The 27,672-nt window shown below is 40.3% G+C and overlaps 1 protein-coding gene across 1 annotated transcript in view; it reads right to left on the bottom strand.

Annotated features, from left to right (window-relative positions):
* Positions 1-20,807, bottom strand: part of LOC133782749 (uncharacterized) — a 33,889-nt gene extending 13,082 nt beyond the window's left edge. Inside the window, exons 1-11 of the mRNA XM_062222117.1 lie at positions 19,737-20,807; positions 18,771-19,245; positions 17,971-18,058; positions 17,648-17,829; positions 17,408-17,544; positions 16,232-16,298; positions 15,982-16,150; positions 15,760-15,868; positions 15,215-15,290; positions 14,953-15,135; positions 3,070-3,230 (exon numbers count right to left, since the gene is read on the bottom strand). Of these exons, the coding sequence (XP_062078101.1) occupies positions 3,070-3,230; positions 14,953-15,135; positions 15,215-15,290; positions 15,760-15,868; positions 15,982-16,150; positions 16,232-16,298; positions 17,408-17,544; positions 17,648-17,829; positions 17,971-18,058; positions 18,771-19,245; positions 19,737-20,755 (2,666 nt within the window). The 5' untranslated portion in view covers positions 20,756-20,807. The remainder of the gene's footprint in view (positions 1-3,069; positions 3,231-14,952; positions 15,136-15,214; positions 15,291-15,759; positions 15,869-15,981; positions 16,151-16,231; positions 16,299-17,407; positions 17,545-17,647; positions 17,830-17,970; positions 18,059-18,770; positions 19,246-19,736) is intronic.
* Between the last annotated feature and the right edge of the window lie 6,865 nt (positions 20,808-27,672).

Genomic DNA, 27,672 nt, shown 5'->3' with positions numbered 1-27,672 from the left:
CCCACTACACTCTTAGGAATCCGAAAAGGCAACATATAATACACCAGAATAGAAGACAAGACCGACTGAATAAGAGTCAACCTCCCACCACGAGACAAAAAAGCACTCTTCCACCCATCCAAACGTTTAGCACATCTAGAAACAACAGGCTCCCAAAAACCTTTGGAACGAGGGGACGCACCTAAAGGTAAACTCAAATACTTTATAGGCCATTGACCCATCTCACAATCGATCTCTCTGGCTCAATGGTCCACTATCTCCTCAGCCAAATTAATTCCCAACAACTGACATTTTTACAGGTTAATAAATGGACTGGACACAACACTAAAAACCTTCAAAATATCAAGAAGCGCTAACAAGGACTTCTCATCGTTAACAAAGAAGATCATATCGTCAACGAACTAAAGATGACTAACCTCAACTTTATCCTTGCCCACTGTAAAACCTCTAAAGGCCAAAGCGCTTTTAGCCTTATCCACCAATCTACCCAAGATATCAACCACCCAAGTGAACAAGAAAGGGGACAAGGAATCCCCTTGACGAAGGCCCCTAGAACCCTTAAATTTTCCCCTAGGTCTCCCATTTAAGAACACAGAGAAAGACGTAGAAGACAAACAATCATTCATCCACTTTCTCCAAACCCTTTCTTATCGAGAACAAAGTCCATAAAGCCATAATCCACACAATCGTAAGCTTTCGCAAAATCAACTTTGAACATCCACCCCTTTCTACCCTAACTATGATACTACTCCACCACCTCATTTGCAATCAAATTCGTGTCCAAAATCTGCCTACCCTCCACAAAAGCTCCTTGAGTTTCAGCTATCATGTCTGAACAACACCACGAAGTCTGAAAGCCAACACCTTCGAAATAATTTTATACGGGCCAGTGACCAAGCTAATAGGCCTATAATCCCACACACGAAAACCATCGATTTTCTTAGGGACAAGGCAAATACAAGTTTCATTGGCTCTCCCGTGGATATCACCATCTTTGAAGAAACAATCAAAGACAGCCAACAAATCACTTTTCACGATGTACCAGTTGTCCTGATAAACTGCCATAGAAAACCCATCCGGTCCGGGGCTTTAGAACCATCACAATCAAACACCGACCGTCTGATCTCTTCCTCAGTAAGAGGTCGCTCAATAAGAGAAGCCAAGGAAGAAATAGGGTCCCAAGATATTCCATCCACACCTATCCAATCCCTATGGACCGAAGAGTACAAAGTAGAATAAAAACACACAATAGTCTCCTCGACATCAATATCTTTATCAAGGATAGTGCCATCCTCTTGTTCAATCCTAAAAATATAATTCCTGACTTTTCGAGCACTAAAAATACTATGAAAAGGCTTAGAATTAGCATCCCCTTCTTTGGCCCATTGACATTTCAACTTAAGCCAGACACCGCCCTCTTCTTCAAAAACAATCTGATATCACTCATTCTTAACCTTACTCTGCTCCATATGAAGTTGCTCGTTTCATAGGCCCCCTTCCTCTATTCCATCCGAATGGAACAGTCGTCTTTCCAAAGAGTGTTTAAGCACTGTCCTTGACCCAAAAATCTCCTGACTCCACTCCTTGATTTTATATCTGACCGAGGCTAATTTACTCATAAAACAATACCCCAGCCAACCCAACACCTTAGCTGCTCTCCACCAATTCTGAAAAAGACCAGAGAAGTCCTTGTGCTCAAGCCAGAATTGTCAAACCTGAATGGGCTTGGCCCCCACGAGGGAGGATTTGAGCTAACACAATGGGACTATGATCCGACACAACCCGAACCACCACCTCCTGACGGACAAAGGAATAATATTTGTTCATGAAGAAGTGAACAAAAATCTATCTAACCTACAACAAATAGGCCTCTGTTTAAAGTTCGACCACGTGAATCGGCCGCTATGAAGTTTGGAATCAATAAATTTTAACTCTCTAATCAAAGCATCAAACATCTTCATGCTTCTAGTGTTAGACACTATTCAGTTTCTCATCAACTCTCCCAACAACGTTAAAGTCACCCCCCACGCACCACTGATCACCACAAATAGCACTCAACTCTGCTATTTCATCCCAAAAACTATCTCTTTTTCCATACTCCACAGGGCCATATACACTAGAAAACCACCAAGAGTCCTTCCCTTCGGCCTTAATACGAACAGAAACCGAAAAGTCACCCACCAAAGAATCAATAACAATAACAATCCATGTATCCAAAGCCACTAAGGTACCTCCCGATCTTCCTAAAGCCTGCTGATAAATCCAAGCTCTAAATCTGGATCACCAAATGTTGCCCACAAACCTCCTATCTATTGTTCTCTTTTTCACCTCCTGTAGAATGATTAAATCTGAATTAATTTTACAAATAGTTTTCTGCTTCCTTTGTTGCCACATCCCCTTGCATTCCAGGATAATATCTTCATAAAACACTCCGGCTTCCCTCACATTTCTTCGTCCTTTTATCATAATTAACATTAAAGCTTAGCTTCCTAAGTTCACGATGACTCTTTTTAGACAGAGTTGAAGAACTACAATTCTCCTTCTCCCCCTTATCATTAGATTTTAACGAAACACCCAAAGAATCATAACATTGTATAAACTGGAAATTTCCTCTAGCTTGTCTTCTTCCAATTCCGCACCATAGCAGTTACCCCATGGCTCATCCTGTTTAGAAGTTTCTTCTCTATCTATTGTGGACACATCAAGGTCCCTTAAGTGGATATGGTTCAATTCCATAATCTAAAAAGAGGAAAATAAATAAAAAAACAAAAAAGAAGAATTTGGTGCAATTATGAAGTGTCAAACAGCAACACTGTCCCTGCGCTCTATTCAAGTAAAACTTCAACATCATCAGAATAATCCTTTACTAGCAATACAGAAGGTATCACATTACACCATCTGATCCTAACTAGCCCCCAAAAGGCCTCATAATTATTTTTCCACAATACTTTCACTATTCAAGATTAACTAAGGTATTCAACTTCAAACCGTCTTCATTTTCATGTGATCATTAATTATCTATCAAAAAACAAAAAGACATCAGTAATTCAAAATGAAGTTTGAACTTACACATTAACCTCAAGAAGACGGAAGCTACTATCAGCTCCGGCAATGCAAAGCACCAATGGATCATTTTTATCTGTTCGTAGAGGTAACCAATCAAGTTCTAGAACAAGAGTTCCAGGAAACTGTGGCTGTAAAACAGAATTTGCCAATGGATCTGGCGAGTCCTGCCAAAATAAAAATAGGAAAAGGATAGACAACAAGAAGAGCATTAGAATAAATTAAAAGAGGGAAAGTGAGAGAAGGATAGAAAGAATCATAAGGGGTGCAACCAAAAGCATCCATATAAGTTGAAGTAAACAATAAATAGAGAAAGAGAGAGAGGAGTGGGCATTTAGGAACTTAGCAAGAATCAAGAAACTAATAATTCCTTACTGCTTCAGAAAAACAAATAAAAGTAGTTGATGCCTGATACACTCTGATAGTATATCACAGAAAATATAAAACAAGAATGAGGAAAATGAGAGAATTTTATTGAAATAAAAAAGAACAATCCAGGATATTCGAGAGACTTGGTTTCTCTCTAAGAGCTAAAGCTCAATTACACAAAATCAAACATGCCTAACTCCTCATTCTCATCCCCTTTTTATTTCCCTGACTTACCCAAACACATTTGATCCCAAACAGGAAACAAACCCAAAACAGAAACTATAAAAATAGAAATAGCCATTAAATAAAAATCAAACCCAATCACTAAACTTCCATAAAGAATTCAACCAGCCATTGACCATTAATTGTGTTTCCTCCTAGCATAGGTGTACCGTATAGGAGGTTTATCATTACTCGCCGCCAAAACTTTCACCTTGTCCTCAAGGTGAAACTGAGGAAATTGTTACAATAAGGTGTCGTAGTTCTCCCAGGTGGCCTCAAATAATGGCAGGTCCTTCCATTTGATTAACACCTCTAGTTTGTCATTGTTGCGAACTCCCAACACTTCAGATGGTTCCACCAGTAATTCCAGATCAGGACTGAGTTGCGGAGGTAGCACTGACAAAGAGTGAGTGACCCCGTGAGCCCGACGAAGTTGAGAAATGTGGAAGACAGGGTGAACCGAGGAAGTAGCAGGCAGTTGCAGCTTGTAGGCCACCTCCCCTACACGAGCCAACACTTCAAATGGTCCATAAAAACGAGGAGAAAGTTTCTCATTGCGCCTAGCAGCAAGAGATTTCTGTCAGTAAGGCTTGAGCTTAACAAATACCTTCTCCCCAACCACAAGCTGCTCATCTCTGCGTTTCTTGTCTGCAGAGTCCATTTTGTGTTGAGCCCGAAGCAAATGCATAGTAAGATCGTCTAACTAAGCATCTCGTTCTTCCAACAACTCATCCACGGAAGATACTTGAGTGGTTCCTTGCTTATAGCGGATAAGGGCAGGAGGGTCACGACCATATAAAATTTTAAAAGGAGTGTGTTGGGATGTTGTATGAAAGGAAGTATTGTACCAGTACTCTGCCCACGGCAGCCAGCGCCACCAAGAACGGGGTTGTTCAGAAGCAGAACATCGTAAGTACGTTTCTAAGCAACAGTTCACCACTTCTGATTGTCCATCTGTTTGGGGATGATAGGCCGTGCTATGGCGAAGTTCCGTACCTTGTAACTTGAATAACTCTTGCCAAAAATGACTCATAAAGACCTTGTCTCTGTCTAAGATGATAGACGAAGGGATCCCATGAAGACGCACTACTTCCTGCAGCACTACTTCCTTCAAGAACAATTCAGCCACTATACGAGCAGTGAAAGGATGTTTCAGCGATAGAAAATGAGCGTACTTGCTGAACCTATCCACCACTACCAAAATCGTATCCATTCCATGAGATCGGGGCAGCCCCTCTATGAAATCGATAGTCAAAGCGTCCCAAACCAGCGAAGGCAAAGCAATGGGTTGTAATAACCCAGCAGGGGATAGATTCAAAGTCTTATTTCTTTGACAAATTTCACACTCACGTACCCATTTCGCCACTGATTTCCGCATTCCCACCCAATAAAAATCAGCAGAAATTCTCTTGAAAGTCTTGTCCTCTCCCGAGTGTCCGCCAACAGGAGAATTGTGGTACACTCGTAAAATGGTAGAAACAGGGGAACAATCCTTCGACAACATCAACCGCCCTTTATACAACAATCTGCCATGGTCCAAAGAAAACCCAGCAGCTCTTTGTCGTCCTTGCTGCAAATCAGAAGTAAGTTTAGCCAAAAACATGTCCTGTTGCAGCTCTTGTTGCAAAGCCTCCCAATCTATGCCTTGAGAAAGCAGCAGGTTCTTACATTCAGCTGGTAGATTGACCCTCGAAAGTGCATCTGCCACCCTATTACCAGCCCTTGGTTTATATTGAACATAAAAGCTATAGCCCATGAGCTTGGCCATCCAACGCTAGTACTCTGGAGCGACTATACGTTGTTGTTGACAGTTAGAAGAAAATAGGTTTTAATGTTTTGATCTTTGGGATTCCTGGGAATAGGAATCGGTACCTATTCTTGTATTTAATGTAATTACTTATGTATTTCCTATATATACCTCTAGTCCTAGGTTGTACAATATATCAGAAAATAAAATATACAGTAAGAAACAGTTTTTTCCTCACCATTTCATCATGGTATCAGAGCTGTAAGGCTCGATTCTGTCCCCCTCTCAGCTTTCCTCCATTTTTTCCGGCAGTCGTCCCTCCTTCCAGTCGCAAACCAGTCCGGCGACACTCCAGGCCTCCGGCGAAGTCATTTGGCACCTGCTCCGGTGCTCAACCTCCAGTCGCTCCTCTCCGGCGTCATCTCCAGCGTCTCGGCCAGTCCATTCCGGCGGCAGTCCAGTCCGGCGGCGCTACAGTCGGACCCCCATAGCCCTCAGCAGCTCTCGGCTCCACTCTCGGCACAGAAGCTCTCAACCCCGTAGCCCTCCTACAGTCTCTCTGTGATGTCGAACAGTGAGGAGGTTACTTCTCAAAATATTAGGCCTCACTCAACCCAGCCCAATGAAGGTAACCCTAACCCCAACTCAGCCCACACTCAGCCAAGTCAGCCCATTGGGTCTATGGGCTCTCTTTATAACCTTGATAGTGGTTCACTTAATATTACAGCCCATAAACTTGATGGCAAAAATTATTTACAATGGGCCCAATCTGTCAAACTTGTTATTTGTGGTCGTGGTAAATTAGGATACATTACTGGTGATCTCCCTACACCTCTTTTCAATGATCCTACATACAAGGTATGGCAAGCTGAAAATTCTATTGTACTTGCATGGTTAATTAATTCAATGGACTCAAAAATCAGCCGCAGATATCTATTCTTTAAGACTGCTAAGGAGGTGTGGGACGCTTCCCGAAAAATGTATTCTGACCTTAGTAACGCCTCTCAGATTTTCGAAATCCGTACCAAGCTTAAAGAAATCAAGCAAGGTAATCAAACTGTTACCCAATATTTTTCCGACTTACAAGACTTGTGGCAGGAGCTCGATTTGTATTTGGATACCACACCACTATGTGCTAACTGCACTACAATCCAGCGGCAGCAGTTAGAGAAAGAACGGGTCTTTGACTTTCTTACGGGGTTAAACAGTAATCTTGATGAAGTTAGAGGTCGTCTGGTAGGTCGTGCCCCATTTCCTGACACTGAAGAAGCCTTCTCTGAGGTTAGACGTGAAGAAGCACGTCGTCGTGTCATGCTCACTACTCTTGACCTGCAGCCCATTGAAAGCTCGCTCTCGTATCAAAATCTGGCCCTCCACCACATGGCAGATCCACTCCCGACCCTCGACCTAATCGTAAGGGTGATCGACCTTGGTGTGATCACTGCCAACGTCACGGTCATACTCGATCTACTTGTTGGGTTATTCATGGTAAACCACCCAATTGGACCCCTCGCCGCCAAAATGAAAGAAAGGCCTATCAAACTCAAACTGAGAGTACCAATGATCAGAATAGTGCTGGTACCCCTTCATTCAGTAAGGAACAACTTGCCCACCTATACACTCTTTTGAGTCAATCATCCATAAAACCCAGTTCCGGTCCTGAGACTCATAGTGCATCTGTTGCACACTCTGGTAATTTTTCTTCCACCTCCAACACACCATGGATCATCGATTCAGGAGCCACTGATCACATGACAGGTTTACCACATTTGTTTGATACTTATTCTCCATGTTCCACTAAATCTAGTGTCACAATTGCAAACGGCACCCATTCTCCTATTGTTGGAATAGGCACTATTAAATTATCTGCTGACCTCATTCTTAAATCAGTACTTTATGTTCCTTCTTTGAAATGCAATTTAATCTCTGTCCAAAAATTAACCAGTGATAATCATTGCTTCGCTAAATTCATGTCAAATTCTTGTCAATTTCAGGATCTATCATCGGGGAGGATGATTGGCAGTGCTAGGGTTCATAACGGACTTTATTTCTTTGAAGGACAACATCCAGTTAACGAGCTCTCTTCTCTACTACGTTTGGGTTCAAGTTCTATTTCTAATTCTTGTTCAAGTTCATCGTTTGTTTCAAACTCTGTTTCAAAAACAATTATGTTATGGCATTGTCGACTTGGGCATCCAAATTTTTTATATTTAAAACACTTATTCCCATCGTTTTTTTGTAAATAAGAATATTACTGATTTTCATTGTGATATTTGTCAATTTGCCAAGCACACACGAATTGCGTTCCCTCACAAAATATATACACCTTCAAACCCATTCTCTCTAATTCATAGTGACATATGGGGACCTTCCAAGGTCAATACTTCTCATAGTAAGCGATGGTTTATCTCTTTCATTGATGATCACACACGTCTCACTTGGGTCTATCTTCTTAAAAGTAAGTCTGAAACATGCCAAATTTTTCAGAACTTTCATCAAATGATCCAAACACAGTACCAAACACCTATAAGAATACTCCGTACCGACAATGGTACTGAATATTTCAATACCACTCTTGGTCTCTATCTTCTCAAAAATGGGATTGTCCATCAAAGCTCGTGTGTTGATACTCCGCAACAGAATGGAGTTGCTGAACGCAAAAATCGCCATCTCTTAGAAGTAGCTCGTGCTCTTATGTTCACTATGCATGTCCCTAAACATCTTTGGGGCGATGCTATCCTTACTGCTGCTTATCTCATTAATCGCCTCCCTAGTCGACCCCTTCAGTTCAAAACACCATATTCTGTTCTTCAATCTCTACATCCTCACATCTCTACAAATACTCTACCTGTTAAAGTATTTGGTTGCACTGCTTTTGTGCATGTTCACTCCCACCATCGGAGTAAATTTGATCCTAGAGCCATTAAGACTGTGTTTTTGGGTTACTCTCCTACCCAAAAAGGTTATCGGTGTTATTGTCCCATCACCAAAAAAACATTCATCTCATGTGACGTCACATTTTTCGAGGATACTCCTTACTTCACTCCCACATCGCTTCAGGGGGAGTCCAACCATCACCAGCAAGAAGCTCAGTGGTCGTGGGGGGTAGAATTACCCTTAACAACTATTTTTCCATTTACCTCTTCCACTCCACTTTCTTCTGAACCAGATATCCAGACTCTCCCTCCTGAACAAGAAAATCCACCAACCTCTCCTAAAAACACTGAACCAGAAGAACATCCTCAAGACCAAAACGTACAGAAAGAGATTCGGATGTATTCCAGGAGAAATAAACAAGTTATGAATCCTCAGCACAGTCAAATGCCCAATCCGGTGATGGAACCGCTTCCCTCAAAAGATCCAGGTATTCTCCAATCTAACAAACAGTCAGATCTAGATATTCCTATTGCATTAAGGAAAGGAACCAGATCATGTACCCAACACCCCATTTCAAAGTTCATTTCTTACTCAAAATTGTCATCTCCATGTAAAGCTTTCACCTCGAATCTATCAAATATTGTGATTCCCAGGAATATCGAAGAAGCTCTTGATTCTCCTCAGTGGAAAGCAGCAGTGCTTGAAGAAATAAGAGCACTTAAACATAATGGAACGTGGAAATTAGTAGAGTTACCACCAGACAAGAAGGTAATAGGGTGCAAATGGGTGTTCACCGTCAAATTCAATGCAAATGGATCTATTGAGAGGTACAAAGCTCGGCTAGTTGCCAAGGGGTTTACTCAAACTTATGGAATTGACTACACGGAAACATTCGCTCTAGTTGCCAAACTCAACACTATCAGAGTTCTTCTCTCACTAGCGGTTAACATGGATTGGGAATTACATCAGCTTGATGTAAAGAATGCGTTCTTGAATGGGGAACTTGAAGAAGAAGTGTATATGAGTCAGCCTCCAGGATTTGAAGAATCTCTCAAGACAACCATAGTTTGCAAACTGAACAAATCTCTCTACGGCTTGAAACAATCTCCCCGAGCATGGTTCAATCGTTTCCTGAAAGTTGTCAAAGGGCTTGGATACATACAAGGCCAGACTGATCACACTCTCTTTGTCAAACACTTAGGAAGTGAAAAAATTGCGGTATTAATCGTATATGTTGATGACATAATTATCACTGGTAATCACATTGAGGAGATAAACTCAATCAAAGAAATGTTGGCAAAGTTCATTTCTTACTCAAAATTGTCATCTCCATGTAAAGCTTTCACCTCGAATCTATCAAATATTGTGATTCCCAGGAATATCGAAGAAGCTCTTGATTCTCCTCAGTGGAAAGCAGCAATGCTTGAAGAAATAAGAGCACTTAAACATAATGGAACGTGGAAATTAGTAGAGTTACCACCAGACAAGAAGGTAATAGGGTGCAAATGGGTGTTCACCGTCAAATTCAATGCAAATGGATCTATTGAGAGGTACAAAGCTCGGCTAGTTGCCAAGGGGTTTACTCAAACTTATGGAATTGACTACACGGAAACATTCGCTCTAGTTGCCAAACTCAACACTATCAGAGTTCTTCTCTCACTAGCGGTTAACATGGATTGGGAATTACATCAGCTTGATGTAAAGAATGCGTTCTTGAATGGGGAACTTGAAGAAGAAGTGTATATGAGTCAGCCTCCAGGATTTGAAGAATCTCTCAAGACAACCATAGTTTGCAAACTGAACAAATCTCTCTACGGCTTGAAACAATCTCCCCGAGCATGGTTCAATCGTTTCCTGAAAGTTGTCAAAGGGCTTGGATACATACAAGGCCAGACTGATCACACTCTCTTTGTCAAACACTTAGGAAGTGAAAAAATTGCGGTATTAATCGTATATGTTGATGACATAATTATCACTGGTAATCACATTGAGGAGATAAACTCAATCAAAGAAATGTTGGCAAAAGAGTTCGAAGTCAAAGATCTCGGTGCTCTCAAATATTTTCTGGGTATGGAATTTGCTAGAAGTAAAAAAGGTATTTCCGTGTCACAGAGAAAATACACTCTAGATCTTCTAAAGGAGACAGGAATGCTCGGAAGCAGACCCAGCAAAACTCCAATTGAGCTCGGAGACAAAAAGAAAATGTTTGAAGGAAGTCCAGTTGACAAGGGGAAGTACCAACAGCTGGTAGGAAAACTCATCTACCTCTCACATACCACACCCGACATTGCTTTTGCAGTGAGTCTAGTCAGTCAGTACATGCATGATCCGTGTCAAGGACATCTCAATGCAGTGTATCGAATTCTGAGATATCTCAAGCAAACTCCAGGAAAGGGTCCTTTTTTCAGGAAGACAACTGAGAGAAAAGTTGAAGTGTTCACAGATGCAGACTGGGCTGGTTCAATTGATGATAGAAAGTCTACATCTGGATATTGCACAATGGTATGGGGGAATGTAACCACATGGCGAAGTAAAAAGCAAACTGTGGTTGCAAGAAGCAGTACAGAAGCAGAGTATAGAGCCATGGCTCATGGAGTGTGTGAAGCTATATGGATCAAACGTCTACTAGAAGAATTGAAGATTAAATATGAAGCCCCTATTCAGCTTTACTGTGATAACCAATCTACTATCAGCATTGCACATAACCCTATACATCATGACAGAACCAAACACGTGGAAGTTGACCGCCACTTCATCAAAGAAAAAATTGACAGAGGAGTTATCAGCATTAGATATGTGCATACTAATCAACAGCTTGCTGATATTCTCACAAAGGGACTATCTGAACAAACATTTGATTTTCTTGTAAACAAGCTTGGACTCATCAATATCTATAGTCCAGCTTGAGGGGGAGTGTTGACAGTTAGAAGAAAATAGGTTTTAATGTTTTGATCTTTGGGATTCCTGGGAATAGGAATCGGTACCTATTCTTGTATCTAATGTAATTACTTATGTATTTCCTATATATACCTCTAGTCCTAGGTTGTACAATATATCAGAAAATAAAATATACAGTAAGAAACAGTTTTTTCCTCACCATTTCATCAGTTGTTCTAGCAAAAACTTCAAACTTTGCTGATCCGTACGCACCTCAAAGCGTCGTCCCAACAAATAAGGACGCCATTTCTGGACAGCAAAGACAATTGCCATCAACTCTTTCTCATAAATAGGCTTTAGACGCGCTTGTTGACCCAAAACTTGGCTATAAAAAGCTATTGGACGCTGCCCTTGCATCAAAACAGCCCCCAACCCATACCCCAAAGCATCGGTTTCCACCACAAAGGGTTGATTGAAATCTGGAAGTGCAAGTACTGGAACTTGAGTCATTGCACGTTTAAGAGTCTCAAATGCTCCCGTCGCTGCCTCATTCCATCCAAACCTATCTTTTTTAAGTTGTTCCGTCAATGGCCATGCTATCTCACTATATCCTTTGACGAACTTGCGGTAATAGCCCGTGAGACCCAAAAATCCCCGTAAAGCCTTGATGTTTCTAGGTTCAGGCCATTCTAACATGGCTTGCACCTTGGACTGATCCACCGCAACCCCTTCCCTTGAAATAATATGGCCCAAGTAATCTAACTGTTCACGAGCGAATGAACACTTCTTACGATTGGCATAGAGTTTGTGTTGAGAGAGTAGTTGGAGTACTGTGGACAAATGGCGAACATGATCGTCGAGACTGCGACTATACACGAGAATGTCATCAAAAAAAACTAAAACAAAGTAACGAAGATGAGGGCGAAATACCTCGTTCATCAAAGATTGAAAAGTCGCCGGAGCATTAGTGAGACCAAATGGCATCACAAGAAATTCATAATGTCCATCATGAGTACGAAAAGCTGTCTTATGCACATCCGAAGGCTGAACACGGATTTGATGATAGCCAGATTTCAAGTCAAGCTTCGAAAAGATTGTAGCTCCATGAAGTTCATCCAACAGCTCATCAATGACAGGGATAGGAAATTTATCAGGGACCGTTTCACGATTCAAAGCACGGTAGTCGACACAAAATCGCCAACTCCCATCCTTTTTACGGACCAACAACACAGGGCTCGAGAAGGGACTTGTACTGGGTTGGACAATGCCAGCAGTCAACATGTCCCTTACTAATTGTTCAATTGCATCCTTCTGTGCTTGTGGGTACCGATAAGGGCGTACGCTGATCGGTGATGTGCCCTCTCGCAGGGTGATAGAGTGTTCCCGACCTCTCAATGGTGGCAATTCCAGTGGCATCTCAAAAACATCCTGAGCTTCATGCAAAACCATAGCAATTCCAACAGGTAAGTCGTCCTCCTTAGTCTCATAAATCGAAGCCGCTCCAAGTTCAATAATCAGCCCCTCATCGTCATGTTGGAACGTGCGCATCATGGTTTTGAGGGAAACCAGTGTCTTGTGCAGCGTTGGGTCACCTTGCAAAGTCACTGATGAGTTCCCAATTGTAAACTTCATAGAATGAGACTTCCAATTGATATGGGTGACTCCCAGAGTCTCTAACCATTGAATACCCAAAATCATAGCAGTACTACCCAATGCTAAAGGAAGAAAATCCTCATTTATTTCAACTCCTTGTAAAGTCACAGCAACTACTTTGCAAATTCCCTGGGTTTTAGTAGCTTGGCCAGTGCCCAAAACAATCCCGTAAGGTGTTGTCTCTGTAACAGGAAGCTGCAAGGTTCGAATGAGGACAGTTGAGATGAAATTATGGGTTGCTCCACTGTCTATGAGGACTACTATTGGCTGAGAACCCACCTGCCCAACCAATTTGAAAGTTTTTGGAGCCGTAAGTCCCACCACTGAATTAATAGAGACCTCCACCACTCGATTCTCAAGGCCAATTGACTCTGAATCTTCATCTCCCAGAACAGGTTCATCACTGGTCTCTTCAAGCTCATCATGGTCACCATCTTGCAACAAAATTACTTGCAACTCCCTTTTCTTGCAACGATGACCAAGAGAAAACTTCTCATCACATTTGTAGCATAAGCCCTTGGCACGTTTGAGTTGTAATTCGGCCTCAGATAGTCGACGAAAGCCAAAATTCTCTTGAGCAGCGATCGTACGAGAAGAAAATGGCTTGGGTGATGGCGATAAAGAGGTACCAGACGGCTTACCGAGGTTGCGTGAATACTTGGGACGTTGGGCCAACAACTTTGTTTCAACTTTTTGGGCTAATTCCATAGCTTGCTCAAGCCCATTGGGCCCGAAAACAGTAACTTCATACCCTATGTCAGATTGTAGCCCATTAATAAAAGTGGATTCCAAAACCTGTTCGGAAATGCCCTCAAGTGATGATGCCAGTAGTTCAAATTGTTTACGTATTCACGAACAGAACTAGTTTGTTTAAGAGCGAGAAATTCTCGATACATCGAACCAGCAGGAAGAAGTCGAAACCGTCGTATCATTTGGTTCTTCAATTCGGTCCAAGACGTGAAGGGCCGACGTCGATTCTCCCATTGAAACCAGATCAGCACCTCCCCTTCCAGGCTGATGACGGCTGTCTCTAAGCTCTCGGTATCAGTCATATGGTGAATAGAAAAATACCTCTCTGCCTTGAGAATCCATCCATCGAGATTATCACCGTCAAAGGACGAAAGCTCAATTCGCCGTGGTCAAATATCCCATCTCGGGGTGGCTGGTGGATGTCGCTGTCCACCGGAATCCCAACTACTGCCCCCAATCTCAACTAACTTACCCCTAGGTAGCACTCTTGCCGCCTCGGCAACCCCAATTGCTGTCCCAGAAATCGAAGACTGCTCACGTCCGTCCACAATATTCTCTGGTCGATGGTCTTCCTGGCGATGCATCAACTGATCCAAGCGACTAACCACCGTGGCCATTCCTTGTTCCAACCCAGGTAATACTTTCAATTTTTCTATGACAGCAGCCAACTCCCCTTGTACAGTGGCGATTAAACCCTCCACTGTTTCCATACGAGTTTCCATCTTAGTAACAACCATGAATTCGAATCTCAGACGGCGCCACTTGATACACTCTGATAGTATATCAAAGAAAATATAAAACAAGAATGAGGAAAATGAGAGAATTTTATTGAAATAAAAAAGAACAATCCAGGATATTCGAGAGACCTGGTTTCTCTCCAAGAGCTAAAGCTCAATTACACAAAATCAGACATGCCTAACTCCTCATTCTCATCTCCTTTTTATTTCCCTGACTTACCCAAACACGTTTGATCCCAAACAAGAAACAAACCCAAAACAGAAACTATTAAAATAGAAATAGCCATTAAATAAAAATCAAACCAAATCACTGAACTTCCATAAAGAATTCAACCAGCCATTGACCATTAATTGTGTTTCCTCCTAGCATAGGTGTACCGTATAGGAGGTTTATCAATGCCACATCAGACACAAAAATATTCTTTGTCGCCCATCTCAGAATCACAAAGAAAAATGCTCAGAAATGAGCACCAGGCTCTTGCTCAAGTGGCAAACAACAAATTTTAGTGCACAACTTTAAAACTTGGGAAAAACAGGTTGACGACTATATGAACAGTTGCAAACACAAATTTTAATGCTCCTTTCTTAGAGTGCGAAAGAAACAGTGTAACTCTTTTTTTTCTTCATAAAAAAGAATTATTTAATACTCATACTTACAAGATCGAAAACAGAAAATGTATTGTCATAAAACAGCACAGCAATGCGCCCTCTGGTTCGGTCTCCAGCAACAACAGGGGAGAATTTGATTCGTCGGATTCCTTCTCTATGAGTGTTGAATGAAGACGACTGTCCAGTTGTTACATCCCACCAACGAATACTTCCTGACCTATCTCCCATAACCTGAAAAACAATTCTATAAATTTAGAAACAATCTGATGATACATACTAAATATTAGAACATGATGAATATGGTACATACTACGTGAGGCAAGCGGTAGGCCATGGCTGTTATTAGTCCATCAGATGAAACAAATGAAGATGAAGGCCATTTTGGCCTAAAAATAAGCAAAATTAACCCTTATGAGAGAACTGAACATAAACAATATTAATTTGTTTAGAGAAACAACAAAGGCAATTAACAGAAACTAAATATTCAAAAACACTGAATAGATGAGTTTGCTTATGGAATTAAATGAAGTAATAACAGAAATGAATAAACTTGAGGGGTCACTAGAACCAAAATAAGTGCACTTTACAGAAGGATAGTTAATACCCACAGAGAAATTTCAAGTTATTCAAAAGTTGTGTTCAAATTATTACCCTTGGGCAACCAAAGGATAAGAGCTTTAAGAACTAGAAGCTAGCAAATGGAGAATTAATGACCACAAACTTGGATATAAAACAATGCTACCCTCGGACAGCCTAAAATAACAGCTTTAAGACGTAGGAGCACAACACTATGTTTCAATGTCATAACATTGCCATATTCACACAGCATCCTATTACAAAGAAATAAAACAATACCTGAAGTCACGGATCCTTCGCCCATGAACCTCAAAAACTCCAAGAGCACCATTTACCAGTGCAAATGCAAAGCTCTCAGAAGTTTCATCTTGAGATCCATCTGAGCTCTCTACATTGAAAAACTTACATTCAATAATTCAAGTAGAAAATCCAAATAGTACCACTTCATATGGGTAAGCAATCAGTCTAAATTATACAAGCATGTCAAGTAAACAAGCTCACTGTAATCACTTGAAGAAGCCTTTGTTGGGGAAGATGCCCCATCTGTTTCTCTAGATGCACGATCTTTGGAGGATAATGACGATGTCTTAGCAGGTCCAGTTTGACTAGGCCGTGGAGCTGTTGGGAGGGTCCATTCCAATACCGTAAATGGAAGTGCTAATGATCTAAGCTACATGGGATACAAGCATAATAAACACCAATAATAAAATAGTGTAGTACAAATATGGAATATAAAAGTGTACCAATTTACCATTATAGGACTTTTAGTCATTGCCCAAACTTCTACCGGCGCATCACGAAACAAAATTAGAAGGTACCTGCCAAATTGTTAACACTATAAGTACTATATGTATGTCTTGTATACACCTCAAATATGCAACTGTAGAAAATATTGTTTTTATTTTCTGTTATTATTTTAATTAATTCGGTATCCCTCAAGAATGGGAAGCCAATCTGTACACAATATATTTTTTCCTTTTTTGGAGGATTTTAGGTTGATTTAGTACCATTGTAATTACCCTAGAATATTTGGTATTTAATACCAAATTAGTCTATAGTTTGTAAAGTGCCTATTTAAATGGCAGTGCTCTCAAATAAATAATATATCAGAATATATTTTCCACAGCAACAATAAAAACAAAGTCGAGCTGAGGAAGTGAATGTTTGAATTTCACATAAACTTTTGCAATGATGGGGAAGAAAGGATGTACTAGATATAAGTTGACCTAAGTAGAATAATCCTGCTAATATTTACAAGTCAGGAGAAAAGAATGCAGAACATGGCTCATGATATTTATGTTCACCAAAGACAACTTAAAAATGTCCCTGTTGTTGGGAATGAGTTTGAAATTTTGTCTAAAGCTCTTCAAACATTACTCTAACAAATTTATTTCATTATTATTTGTCTCCCCATTTGGTGCAGTGATCGGTTGACTATTTTTAGATAAAACAAAGCCAAAACATGAAGCACTCAATAGTTATGTTCTCCTCATATACATCACTACGATAAAATTACCTAATTTAACTCCATTATCCACTTCAAGAATCATTCAAATCTTAAAGCTAAGGAGTATTGAAAGAACAGACTTAATAGTTTCTACTAGCAAAGTTTAAATGGACGTCTTACTTCCACAGGAAAAAGTTAATAGCACCAAATGTCCTCAAACTAAAAAACTTCTGAAGTAACAGAAATCAAAGTCTTAAAACGAATTAGTTTAAGCATACAAATAAAATCTGAGAATGTCCAAGCTGCACTAATACCAATGCCAACAGCAAGTTTATGATATGTTGAATTTGTATTACACATGAGAAAACATAGCATTCTGAAGGAGCATTCACAAACACAAGACAAACAATATTATGAGATACAACTTAAAGAATTCAATGAACGAGGAAAAATGACACCTAGAAAGTTTCTGAAGTTAACCTGCCGGAGGAAGAGGCCCTTAGAGCTCTTATGGGTGCACGTTCTGGCTTTTGTAGTACCCGGAATGGTCTATTAAGGCCACTTCTAAGACAGGTCACAACAAGCTTGTTGATATAACCTCCAGATTTCTCATTCACCTAATCCAACAAATTTTACAAAACATATTACTAGCAAGTCTAATAAAATTGATTCAGGGTCTATAGTTCACCTTGCAAACTAGGTAAAATGCATTCAATATACCTGGCTAAATGAAAATGAAACAACCCTTGAATTTCCAAGCCATCGTAATCCCCTAACCATACCATGATGAACAGAGAAACTTGCAGCAACAGCATTAGCTGAAACATCAATGACATCAATTGTCCCATTTTGAGTTCCCAAAGCTACCAATGGAACAGCTACAGCTGGATATATTCCCCCACCTTCAAATTAATCAAGTTACACAGCATTATAATTTCCAACAAAACTACTGACAAGTTCTAATGCTTTTACAAAAGAATACTAATAATTAGGGGGGAAAATAAAATCAACTTGTAAACAGATTGGCAAGAAGATGAACTAACGAGCCAAGGTAGCTGTTAAAGAAGGCGATGGTACAGCCAGCATGGTCACTTGTGAAGAAAGAAGCTGAAGCTGGCCAACTAAGCTAATCTGCATTAGTTATTTGGCAGGTAAGTATGCATAAATAGCCTAAAGATGTACAAAGGGATATAATGCTAAATGGTGGTCTCACAGTTCAAGATAAATCACCGACACAGAAAGTGAGCAGTTAAGTAGAAAAGCACAAGACAAGTAAAAGTTTTAGCATTTTTTTTTTCTTTTTAAATTACTATAAAGATCTTTTTTTAATGATACAGCATTTCAAAGTGTTTGGATGGATATTAAAAAAAATATGAGTAAATTAAGTATTATAAAAATTATTCTAATTTAGAAAATAGCTTCTCAAATGGTCTTTTGGGAAAAGCTAGGGGACCTATATTGAATTAAAAAAAGGATTTTTTTTATATTTTAATTTTTACCCAAACACTTCCAACAGTGTTTTGTTTAAATCCAAAGCTAAAAACAGCTTAAAATAAGCTTAGCCAAATGGGGCCATAATCTAATTTATTGCATCTCTTTTGTTTAATTTGAAACCCAAAATAAGTTGGATAACAAGCTCACAGTTGGAATTTTGAAACACTTTACCACGTTAGTGATAACATTGCAATCAGGTAAAAGGGTATAATATACTAAGCATTGTGAATCCCTGAATAATTACTGGTGTATTAACTTCAGGCTTCTCCTTGGGTGATTTTGTATCATAAGTATAAAAACTTTTCCAAAATCAAATGTGATAAATAATTTCCAGAAAGACATACCATACCTTAAATGACACATCTATTTGCTTGCTGGTAGACTTAGCATGGCGGCTTCTGTTACCAGCCGCATACTCTTTTTGCTTTCCTGCTTCCCTAGCAGATCCTTTAACAGATGAAACTGTATCATTAGTATTTTCCACTAAGAATGGCACTTCACTTACATCAGCAACCACGCCCATGCTACTGTCTTCCTTCTGAGCATCCTCCACTCCTTCAATAGTCAGTAGCCAGTTCCATATTTTTCCATCATCAGAAATAGAGACCAAACAGGTCTTAGAAACAGGTGGAGGTTCATCACAAAAATCAAACGGACTATCAAAATCCTGAGAATTACGTATTTCAGAATAAATTTTCCCAACTTTTTGAAGGGTGGAATCTGACTGGCAGATGATGGCAGCAAGAAGTGAAGGAGAAGGGACAGAGGTGCCTAATGACGGCATCAACTCTTCCATTGCACACATTATGTGTACCTGTTCTTCTCTGTAAAATGTCTATCTTAATCATATTCTTCGGGAAAGAACCAAATTCGTTATAATAAGAAAAGCCAGTAGCATATGTAAGAAGCATTAAACTTGAAACTTCGATAATTCCCGAAAACCTAGCAAATGCTGACCAGAAGTAAGCTCGATGAAGAGCACATCTCAAAATATGTGGTTACTAACACTACTGGTGTGTGTGAAAATTTTCTGTTATTGAATTCCCATGTCCAAAATATGAGTTCCCATGTCCAAAATCAAACCAGACAAGCTACTTATAGTTATTGAATTATAAAGCATTCATGAAAATATTTTGTTATGGTTTGACTAACGGATTAAAAATTTGAATTGAAGAGAATACTTTCAGTTCTGACTCCACACTAGACTAATTCTTCAAGCTCATAAAGTACAAATTTAGCCCAAGGCTCTAGCAGCATTTCAATATCATAAAACTAAGAAGAACAAAAATTAATTATATTTGCAATTATGGCTTACTCTTTTCGCCGCCAGGTACTGAGCTTCCCATCAAGGTGAGCACAATAGAGAAACCCATTATTCGGATCGGGCAACACATCCAGAAACTTGCCACAACCACGAGGCAAGGCAGTTGAAAATAGCACAGTCTCGTACTGCAAATCAAACACCACCAATTCTTTTGGAAACGTCACGAACACAATGTGCCTACATTGAGGCGAAAAAGCGAACTTCACCATATACAGTGGAAAAAGCGCCGAGGCAGGTGACGAAGACGACGTTCCCCCATTAGCCGCATCCCTCTCCAGCTTCTGTAATTCCGTACAATCAGTCCGAATCTGAAACTCCTTTATAACGACATCGTTTTCGGTCTCCCCAAGAACCTTGACCGACAAGAGGAACCCTTTGAGTCCCATAACGCAAAAACGGCGAGCATCAAAAGGATCACGGCGAATGCAGGACAGAAATTCAGGGCTGGCATCGTACTTCCAGACGCAACGACCGGTGGTGGTGTTGTATAGAGAGAGGGACGATGGACCAGAGATAGCAGCGAGAAGATATGATTCGGGTCGCGCCTGAACCCAACATAGATCCTGGACGCTAAGCCGAGCGGTGTCCGATTCAAACCAGAGAACCGGCGACCTGAGTCTAAGATCGATGAGAGCAATTCGACCCTGGCGATCGGCAGCAGCGAGGAAAAGGTGAGAACTGGAGGGCTCAGTAGTGAGAAGGTCGCGCCGAAGAGGCATTGGGGTCCATCGTATGGATGTAACGAACGGGGAGAGCGAAGAAGAAGAATTGGAAGCCGGAGGAGGCATTGGGACAGTGGCAACGAGCTGCATAGATCGAGAGTCAACGACGGAGATGGAGCTTCCGGCGGCGAAGGCAATGAGACCGGAAGAGCTCAAATCAGCGGATCCAAAGTTGCTTCGGCTCGGTGGACCAGGGAGCATGCAGTCCCAGGAGTCATGAGGAAGTGGCGGTGCTGCCGTGGCCACCGCCGTCGTCGTGGGCGACGTCGCCGGTCTCGGAGTCCCCATTAGAGATCTGAAAGCTCAAGGTCTGTTTTTTTTTTTTGGTTAATTTTTACGTGTTTTTGGTGTCTAAGATTTTACTTTCTTGACTTTTAATTATTTAATTTTAATTCTTGTGTGTACTGTGGAATTTGTTTTCTTCTTCTGCCGCGAAACTCTGGCGGGGAAGTAAGATCCGTAAGTAAGAGTAAGAGGAACGGTTCGGTTAGGTTCGGTTCGGTTTTTGGTGAAGTTGAAAAATCAGCCCGAATATTTGTCTATACCGGGTCAATAACTTCGGTATCTTGGTCTAAACTTGAGTTTTGGCACTTTAAAGTTGACTATAACGCATTATTCATTACGCTAGATGATGATGATAATAATAATAATAATAATAATAATAATTTTGAGAAAATAAATATTAATATTTTCATCTTAAAACCTATATAAAATGAAAGTATTTCAGTTACAGGTATTAAACAATTAAGTATGGTACGCAATTTTTAATTTTTTTTTTGAAAGAGGCAATTTTTAATATTTTACTTGTTCATTTTGTATACAATCTTTTTTTGGATATTAAACACATGTGAAGATCAAAGTTAATTAATGTAAGAATGATTCTATAGAAGACATATATAATAGAAGTAAAACCCTTTTTCTTTATTTGAAGAAATTGTATTCTATACTCTGAATGAAAATTACAATTCAGCTTATTTATATATATGTGTGTGTTGGAATACAAGGGTAAAATTGGAAAAAACAAAAACTAACTTAATGAACAAATTTAACCAATCATAAGAGTGTTTAACAGATTTTGTTATTAGTTAAACAACTAATTCTAAGACTCCCATTAAGATGAAGTGTATAAAGTTGTTACACTCATCTTGATCTTGGACAAGAGACCATGGAATTGAGAATGAAATAATAGTTTGGTTATGTTGTGAAAAGTTGCTGCAGAAATAAAAGGAACGAAATTACCGAATGATTGTCTGGGTTGAGTCGCGGACTAGGTCGCTCTCTTTAAGACGTTCGCGGCACTGCCCAGAATTCGTGCAAGCAGACTATCAGCCCCGTCGTCCCCAGGATAAAACAGCCCAGTCCCAACTGTGATCGGACCTCCACTGCACTGTAGAGAACCGTCGTATACCACACCCTTATGATACTGCTCGGATTTTTTTAATCGTAAAAATGTTGAAGAGAGTTATTTTTTTTCTGAAAAGAGATATGTCGTTCTGAAAGTAATCGCTCTTTTTAAAGAAAAATTCGATCTTAATTAACGGGAATAAAGACGTTTTATTAAAACGTGGGAGAGGCATGGCAGTTGGAATCCTGAAAAATCTCAAGAGATTGAGTCTTCAGTTTACCACTTATTAACCACGTTTTTATTAAATAAAAAAATATTTAATAAATAATTTTTTTAGAAAAAATAATAAGGTGCACACCACACCAACCAGCCCAGCTCAGCTCGCTCGGTCGGACGGCGGCGGCGGCGCGCGCGCATGTGTGGTGGACAGGTGAGCCTTTGTGTGACTCCTCCCTCTCCCACAAAAGTGGGTACTCCTTGGGGCACAACCTCAAGGCTGAAGTCCACACTCTATATACCCTTACAAGAGAGTATTCTAAATCAATGTGGGACTCTTCCTCTAGGGAGTCATCAAAGCACCTTTTCTATTTTTAATAATTCATACTATTATATATTACAAGTTCCAACAATCCCCCACTTGAATTATTTAAAAATATTTTTCATCGAGCAGTAACCTAAGAACAATAAGATTGAGCATAAACAAAGGTATCTTTCGACTTGAACCTTTGCATAGTGAATGCAATTTAGAATATACTAGAGTGACACGTAGTCTTGAACTCTATCTGTAACATTGCACCACGCACAATCTTTCTAGGGTGTAGTCCAAAAGCCCATGCACGTCTATCCCAGTATAGTGAACGCTCTAGAAATTTGCCCTAAAATTTCATAGGAAGCGGCCCCACTTCCACATTCACGTAGGTGAGTCTATCAAGAGTACTCCTGTAGCTCGGTACTCCACTCCACATAGAGTATAGATCTCATTAAGAGTTTCGATTAACTCATCCTTATGTCGCTTCAGGAATTCATGCTTCAAGTTAACTTTAAGTAATAGCAAGATCTATCTCATATCACATCATAACTTGTTATTACCCATTGAACCTATTTCTTGGGATCTCCAGTCTATAGGTCGGGTTACCATCATGTGTGATTCATCATTCTAAGGGCAATAGTCCCATTCCTTTTGATGTTTTAAGGACTTTCTCTCTAGCTAATCCTTTCGTCAAAGGATCAGCTAAATTTTCATCAGTGCGTATATGATCCACTCTCACAGCTCCAGTAGAGAGGAACTCTCTAACAGTACTGTGCTTACGTCGTATTTGACGTCTTTTACCGTTGTAATAACGGTTCTAAATTTTTGCAATAGCCGCGGTACTATCACAATGGATCAACACAGCTGGTATCGGTTTTTCCCATAAAGGGATCTCAGCTAGTAGGCCTCTCAACCATCCTGCTTCTTCACTAGCAGTAGCTAGTGCTATCATTTCTGACTCCATTGTAGATTGAGCCAGAATAGTCTGTTTTTTAGACTTCCATGAAACAGCTCCACCAGCTATGCTAAAAATATAGCCGCTGGTTGCCTTGGAGTCATCTGACAAGGTGTTCCAGTCAGCATCGCTATATTCTTCAAGGATAGCGGGAAACTTTTGATAATGCAATCCAAGGTTCATAGTTCTCTTAAGGTACCTCATGACCCTTTCTATAGCATGCCAGTGCTCAACACTGGGTCTACTAGTAAACCTGCACAATAGTACCACAACATAAGCAATGTCGAGTCTAGTACAATCAGTGGCATACCTAAGACTGCCAATGATGCTCGCATACTCTGTTTGTCTTACACCATCACCAGTGTTCTTAAATAGCTTTACACTGGGATCATAGGGTGTACACGCAGGTTTACAGTTAAAGTAATTGTATTTCTTTAAAATCTTCTCAATGTAATGAGATTGATCCAAAGAAATTCCCTTTTCAGACCTAGTGATCTTTATACCAAGGATCACATTCGCTTCTCCTAGATATTTCATGTCAAAGTTTTCACATAGCACAGATTTTACATCATTTATGACATGTAAGTTCGAACCAAAAATAAGCAAGTCATCTACATATAAACATATGATGGTGCAAATGTCATTCTCAGATTTATAATAAATGCATTTGTCACTTTCATTCACTTTAAAACCATGTGAGATAACTAGATTGTCAAACTTTTCATGCCATTGCTTAGGTGCCTGTTTCAAACCATACAAAGATTTATCTAATTTGCACACTTTATGTTCTTGACCATGGATCACAAATCCCTCAGGTTGGTCCATGTAAATCTCTTCTTCTAATTCACCATTTAAAAAAGCAGTTTTAACATCCATTTGGTGCACAACAAGATCATGTAAAGAAGCTAAAGCAATAAGCACACGAATAGATGTTATCCTTGTGACAGGTGAGTATGTGTCAAAGAAATCTACATTTTCTCTCTGTCTAAAACCTTTGGCAACAAGACGTGCCTTGTACTTATCAACAGTACCATCAGGTTTCAATTTCTTTTTTAGAATCCATTTGCAACCTATTTTCTTACATCCTGGAGGTAAATCAACTAAATGCCAGGTTTTGTTAGACTCAAGAGAGTCCATTTCATCATTAATGGCTTCTTGCCACAGGTCAGCATCTAATGAGGTCATAGCTTCTTGGAGGTTCGAAGGATCCTCCTCTAAAGTATATGCACAAAAATCAGAACCAAAGTCTTTAGAGACTCTAGCTCTTTTACTTCTTCTAGGTTCAGTTTCATTCCCCTCATGATGCTCAATGTCCCTAATCACAGGCATGTTACTAGATGATGCACCCCCACTATTTCTCAATTTAAATGGAAATCTATGTTCATAAAAATCAGCGTCATTTGATTATAAAATAACATGGTCTTTCAAATCAAAAAATCGATATGCTTTACTATTAACAGCATAGCCAATAAACACACATTCATATGCTCTACTAGCCAATTTTATCATTTTAGGATCAGGAATTCTAACATATGCTAAACAACCCCAAGTTTTAAAATAAGAGATGTTTGGTTGTTTATTTTTCAAGATCTCATAAGGAGAAATTTTGCTTTTTGATTTTGGAACTCTATTAAGCACATAGCAAACAGTCAATAATATTTCTCCCCACCAATAAGATGCAGCACCAGAATTAAGCAAAATAGCAACAATTGATTCAGTAAATGTTCTATTCTTCCTTTCGGCTTTGCCATTCATTTCAGGTGAGTATGGTGCAGTTCTTCATGTATAATTCCATGTGAGTTATAAAAATCAATAAACATGCTCGAATCATATTCAGTGCCTCTATCACTACGAAATCTCTTTATCTTTCTATTAAATTGATTTTCAATTTCAGTCACAAAAGATTTAAACATATCAAGAGCATCACTTTTATTTTTCATCAAGTACACATATGTAAAATCAGAACAGTCATCTATAAAAGTGATAAAATAACGTTTTCCATTTCTGGTCAACGTCCCATCAAGTTCACAGATATCAGAATGAATTAAATCTAGAGGCTCAGTTTCTCTAGTCACAGATTTATGGGGTGTTTTTGTGATCTTAGCTTGGCTACAATAGTCACATTTTTCAAAATCATTTAAAGATAATTTAGGAATTAAGCCTAAACTACTCATATTCTTGATTATGCGCTTGTTAACGTGACAGAGTCTAGCATGCCAAGTATTAAAACTACACAACATATAAGCAGAAGCATTCACTTTATTGACATCAACATTCAATTTAAACATTCCCTCAGTTGCATACCCTTTCCCTACAAATATCCCATTCTTAGTTAAAGTAAACAAATCAGCCCCTATAGTCTGTGTAAACCCCGCCTTGTTGAGAAGGTAGCCCGAGACCAGATTGTTTCTCATCTCTGGAGTGTGCATGACTTCCTTAAGAATCACAGTTCTTCCAGAGGTAAACTTTAATTCCACATCTCCAATACCAGCAACAATCGTAGTGTGCGAATCTCCCAGCAACACTTTCTTATCCTCAGTAGCAGCAGTATATGTCTTAAACATATTCCGATCATAGCAAACATGGCGAGAAGCGCCAGTGTCTACCCACCAGCCTTCTGATCCACCAACAAGGTTGATCTCATATATCATAGCCGTGAAAGGCTCTTCAGTTGTCAGGTTAGCCTGCAGAGCAGAGCTTGGCCTGTTCCTGCACTTGCGTGCAATATGACCTGGTCTGTTGCAAACAAAGCACAGAAATGGAGCAGGTTCATTCTTATTATTAGGGGGGTTTTGCTGTTGTCTGTTTTGGTTCCTTTGATGGTTCCAATTCTGATTATTGTTCTGAGGTTGATTGTTGCGGTTTGAATTTTGCTTTCGATTCTGATTCTTGAAAAATTTTCCCATTGGGTTTCAGAACCGCAGTGGACCTTTTGTTAGTGTTGTTGTTGCTGGATACAATAAGCACTTCTTCTTTCTGGTCCTGTTTACAATCTTCCTCCTCAATACGAAGGTGAGTGATCAGACTTTCTAGTGAAAATTCTTTTGTTTTGTGCCTGAGAAATTTTTTAAAATCTTTCCACGCAGGGGGCAGTTTGTCAATAATCACAGCAACTTGAAATTGTTCATCTAAAGACATACCTTCAGAAATTATTTCATGAGCGATTTTCTGAAGTTCATGAGATTGGGCTTCCACTGACTTGTCATCGGTCATCTGAACGGGGATGAACCACTATAAAATCTCGTGTGTTATTTACTTTTCTTGATTAAACTGTCTGTGTCGTTTAAATTCTCTTGAAGGTTTGTCGTTATTGACGTTCTCACGTCGTTGGCTAAAAACACAGTCAACATTTTGGTGCTTTCATTGAGAGCCTGAAGAGAAGAACAGACAGTCCCTGAAGCAATATGGCGCCTAAGAACACCACTGCCGCCTCCAAGAAGACGGGCTCCTTTAAGGAGCATGCTAGATCAGAGGGTCCCAGCGTTCAAGATCGTGAAACTGAGCCTAGAGTCGTGCTCGAGGACGTAGCTCCAGAAGTTGAAGAGCTCCAGGAAGCCATGAGCGCATTCCAGGAGGAGATGGCTCAGTTCAACGCCAGGCAGGAGGCATTCGCTGAGGAAATGGCTAGGCAGAATGCCGCATTCGAGCAGCAGAAACGGGAGATGGACGCTAGGAGTGAGGAGATCCGTCGACAGCAGGAGGAGGCCGATAGGCGACATCGCGAAGCTGCACTCGCTCTGGAGGCAGCTACGCAACTGATCCGAGCCAATGCCCAGGCGGCACCTGGAGTGGCAGCCACCCCAGAGGCAAGGACCACAGAAGCTGGTCGTAAGAAAACTGATAGACCAGGCAGGGGTGGTAATAACCCACCTGGTCATGAGGAGGATGGAGTCCAATCGCACACTGCCTCAACTCAAAGGGGGAACTCCAAAACCCCCTCAAAGAGCCACCGATCAGAGACTTCCAGGTCAGGGAGTCATAAGTCAGGCAGTAAGAAAACACCTTCTGAGCAGGAGCACAATAGAGCTCCTCGTGGCAATGAGACTTCCCACTTCAAAGATGGGTATGGGCGTGATGAAGCTGACAGTCATCACACTAACCATTCGAAGGAGAAGAATAATAATAACCACTAAGGAGGGGAGGATCGACCAGCTCAGACAGGAAGGCCACCACGGCATCCCAACCAGTGCAATGGCAAGGAGCACGTTCCACCCAGCAAACCATCCGAGAAGACTCGGAGTACGGTGTTTGATCGGTTGGGAAAGCACACTGCTCAGAAGGACCTGAGGGACGTCATTGATGATAGAAGGAGAACCGTCCTGGTCAAAGGGCAAGAGCCAATCCGTCGTACCAGTCGAGTAGAAATACTCGATGAT

Source organism: Humulus lupulus, chromosome 6 (assembly GCF_963169125.1).
Source record: "Humulus lupulus chromosome 6, drHumLupu1.1, whole genome shotgun sequence".
NCBI classification, from domain to species: Eukaryota; Viridiplantae; Streptophyta; class Magnoliopsida; order Rosales; family Cannabaceae; genus Humulus; species Humulus lupulus.
This window is presented reverse-complemented; position numbering and strand designations above follow the sequence as displayed.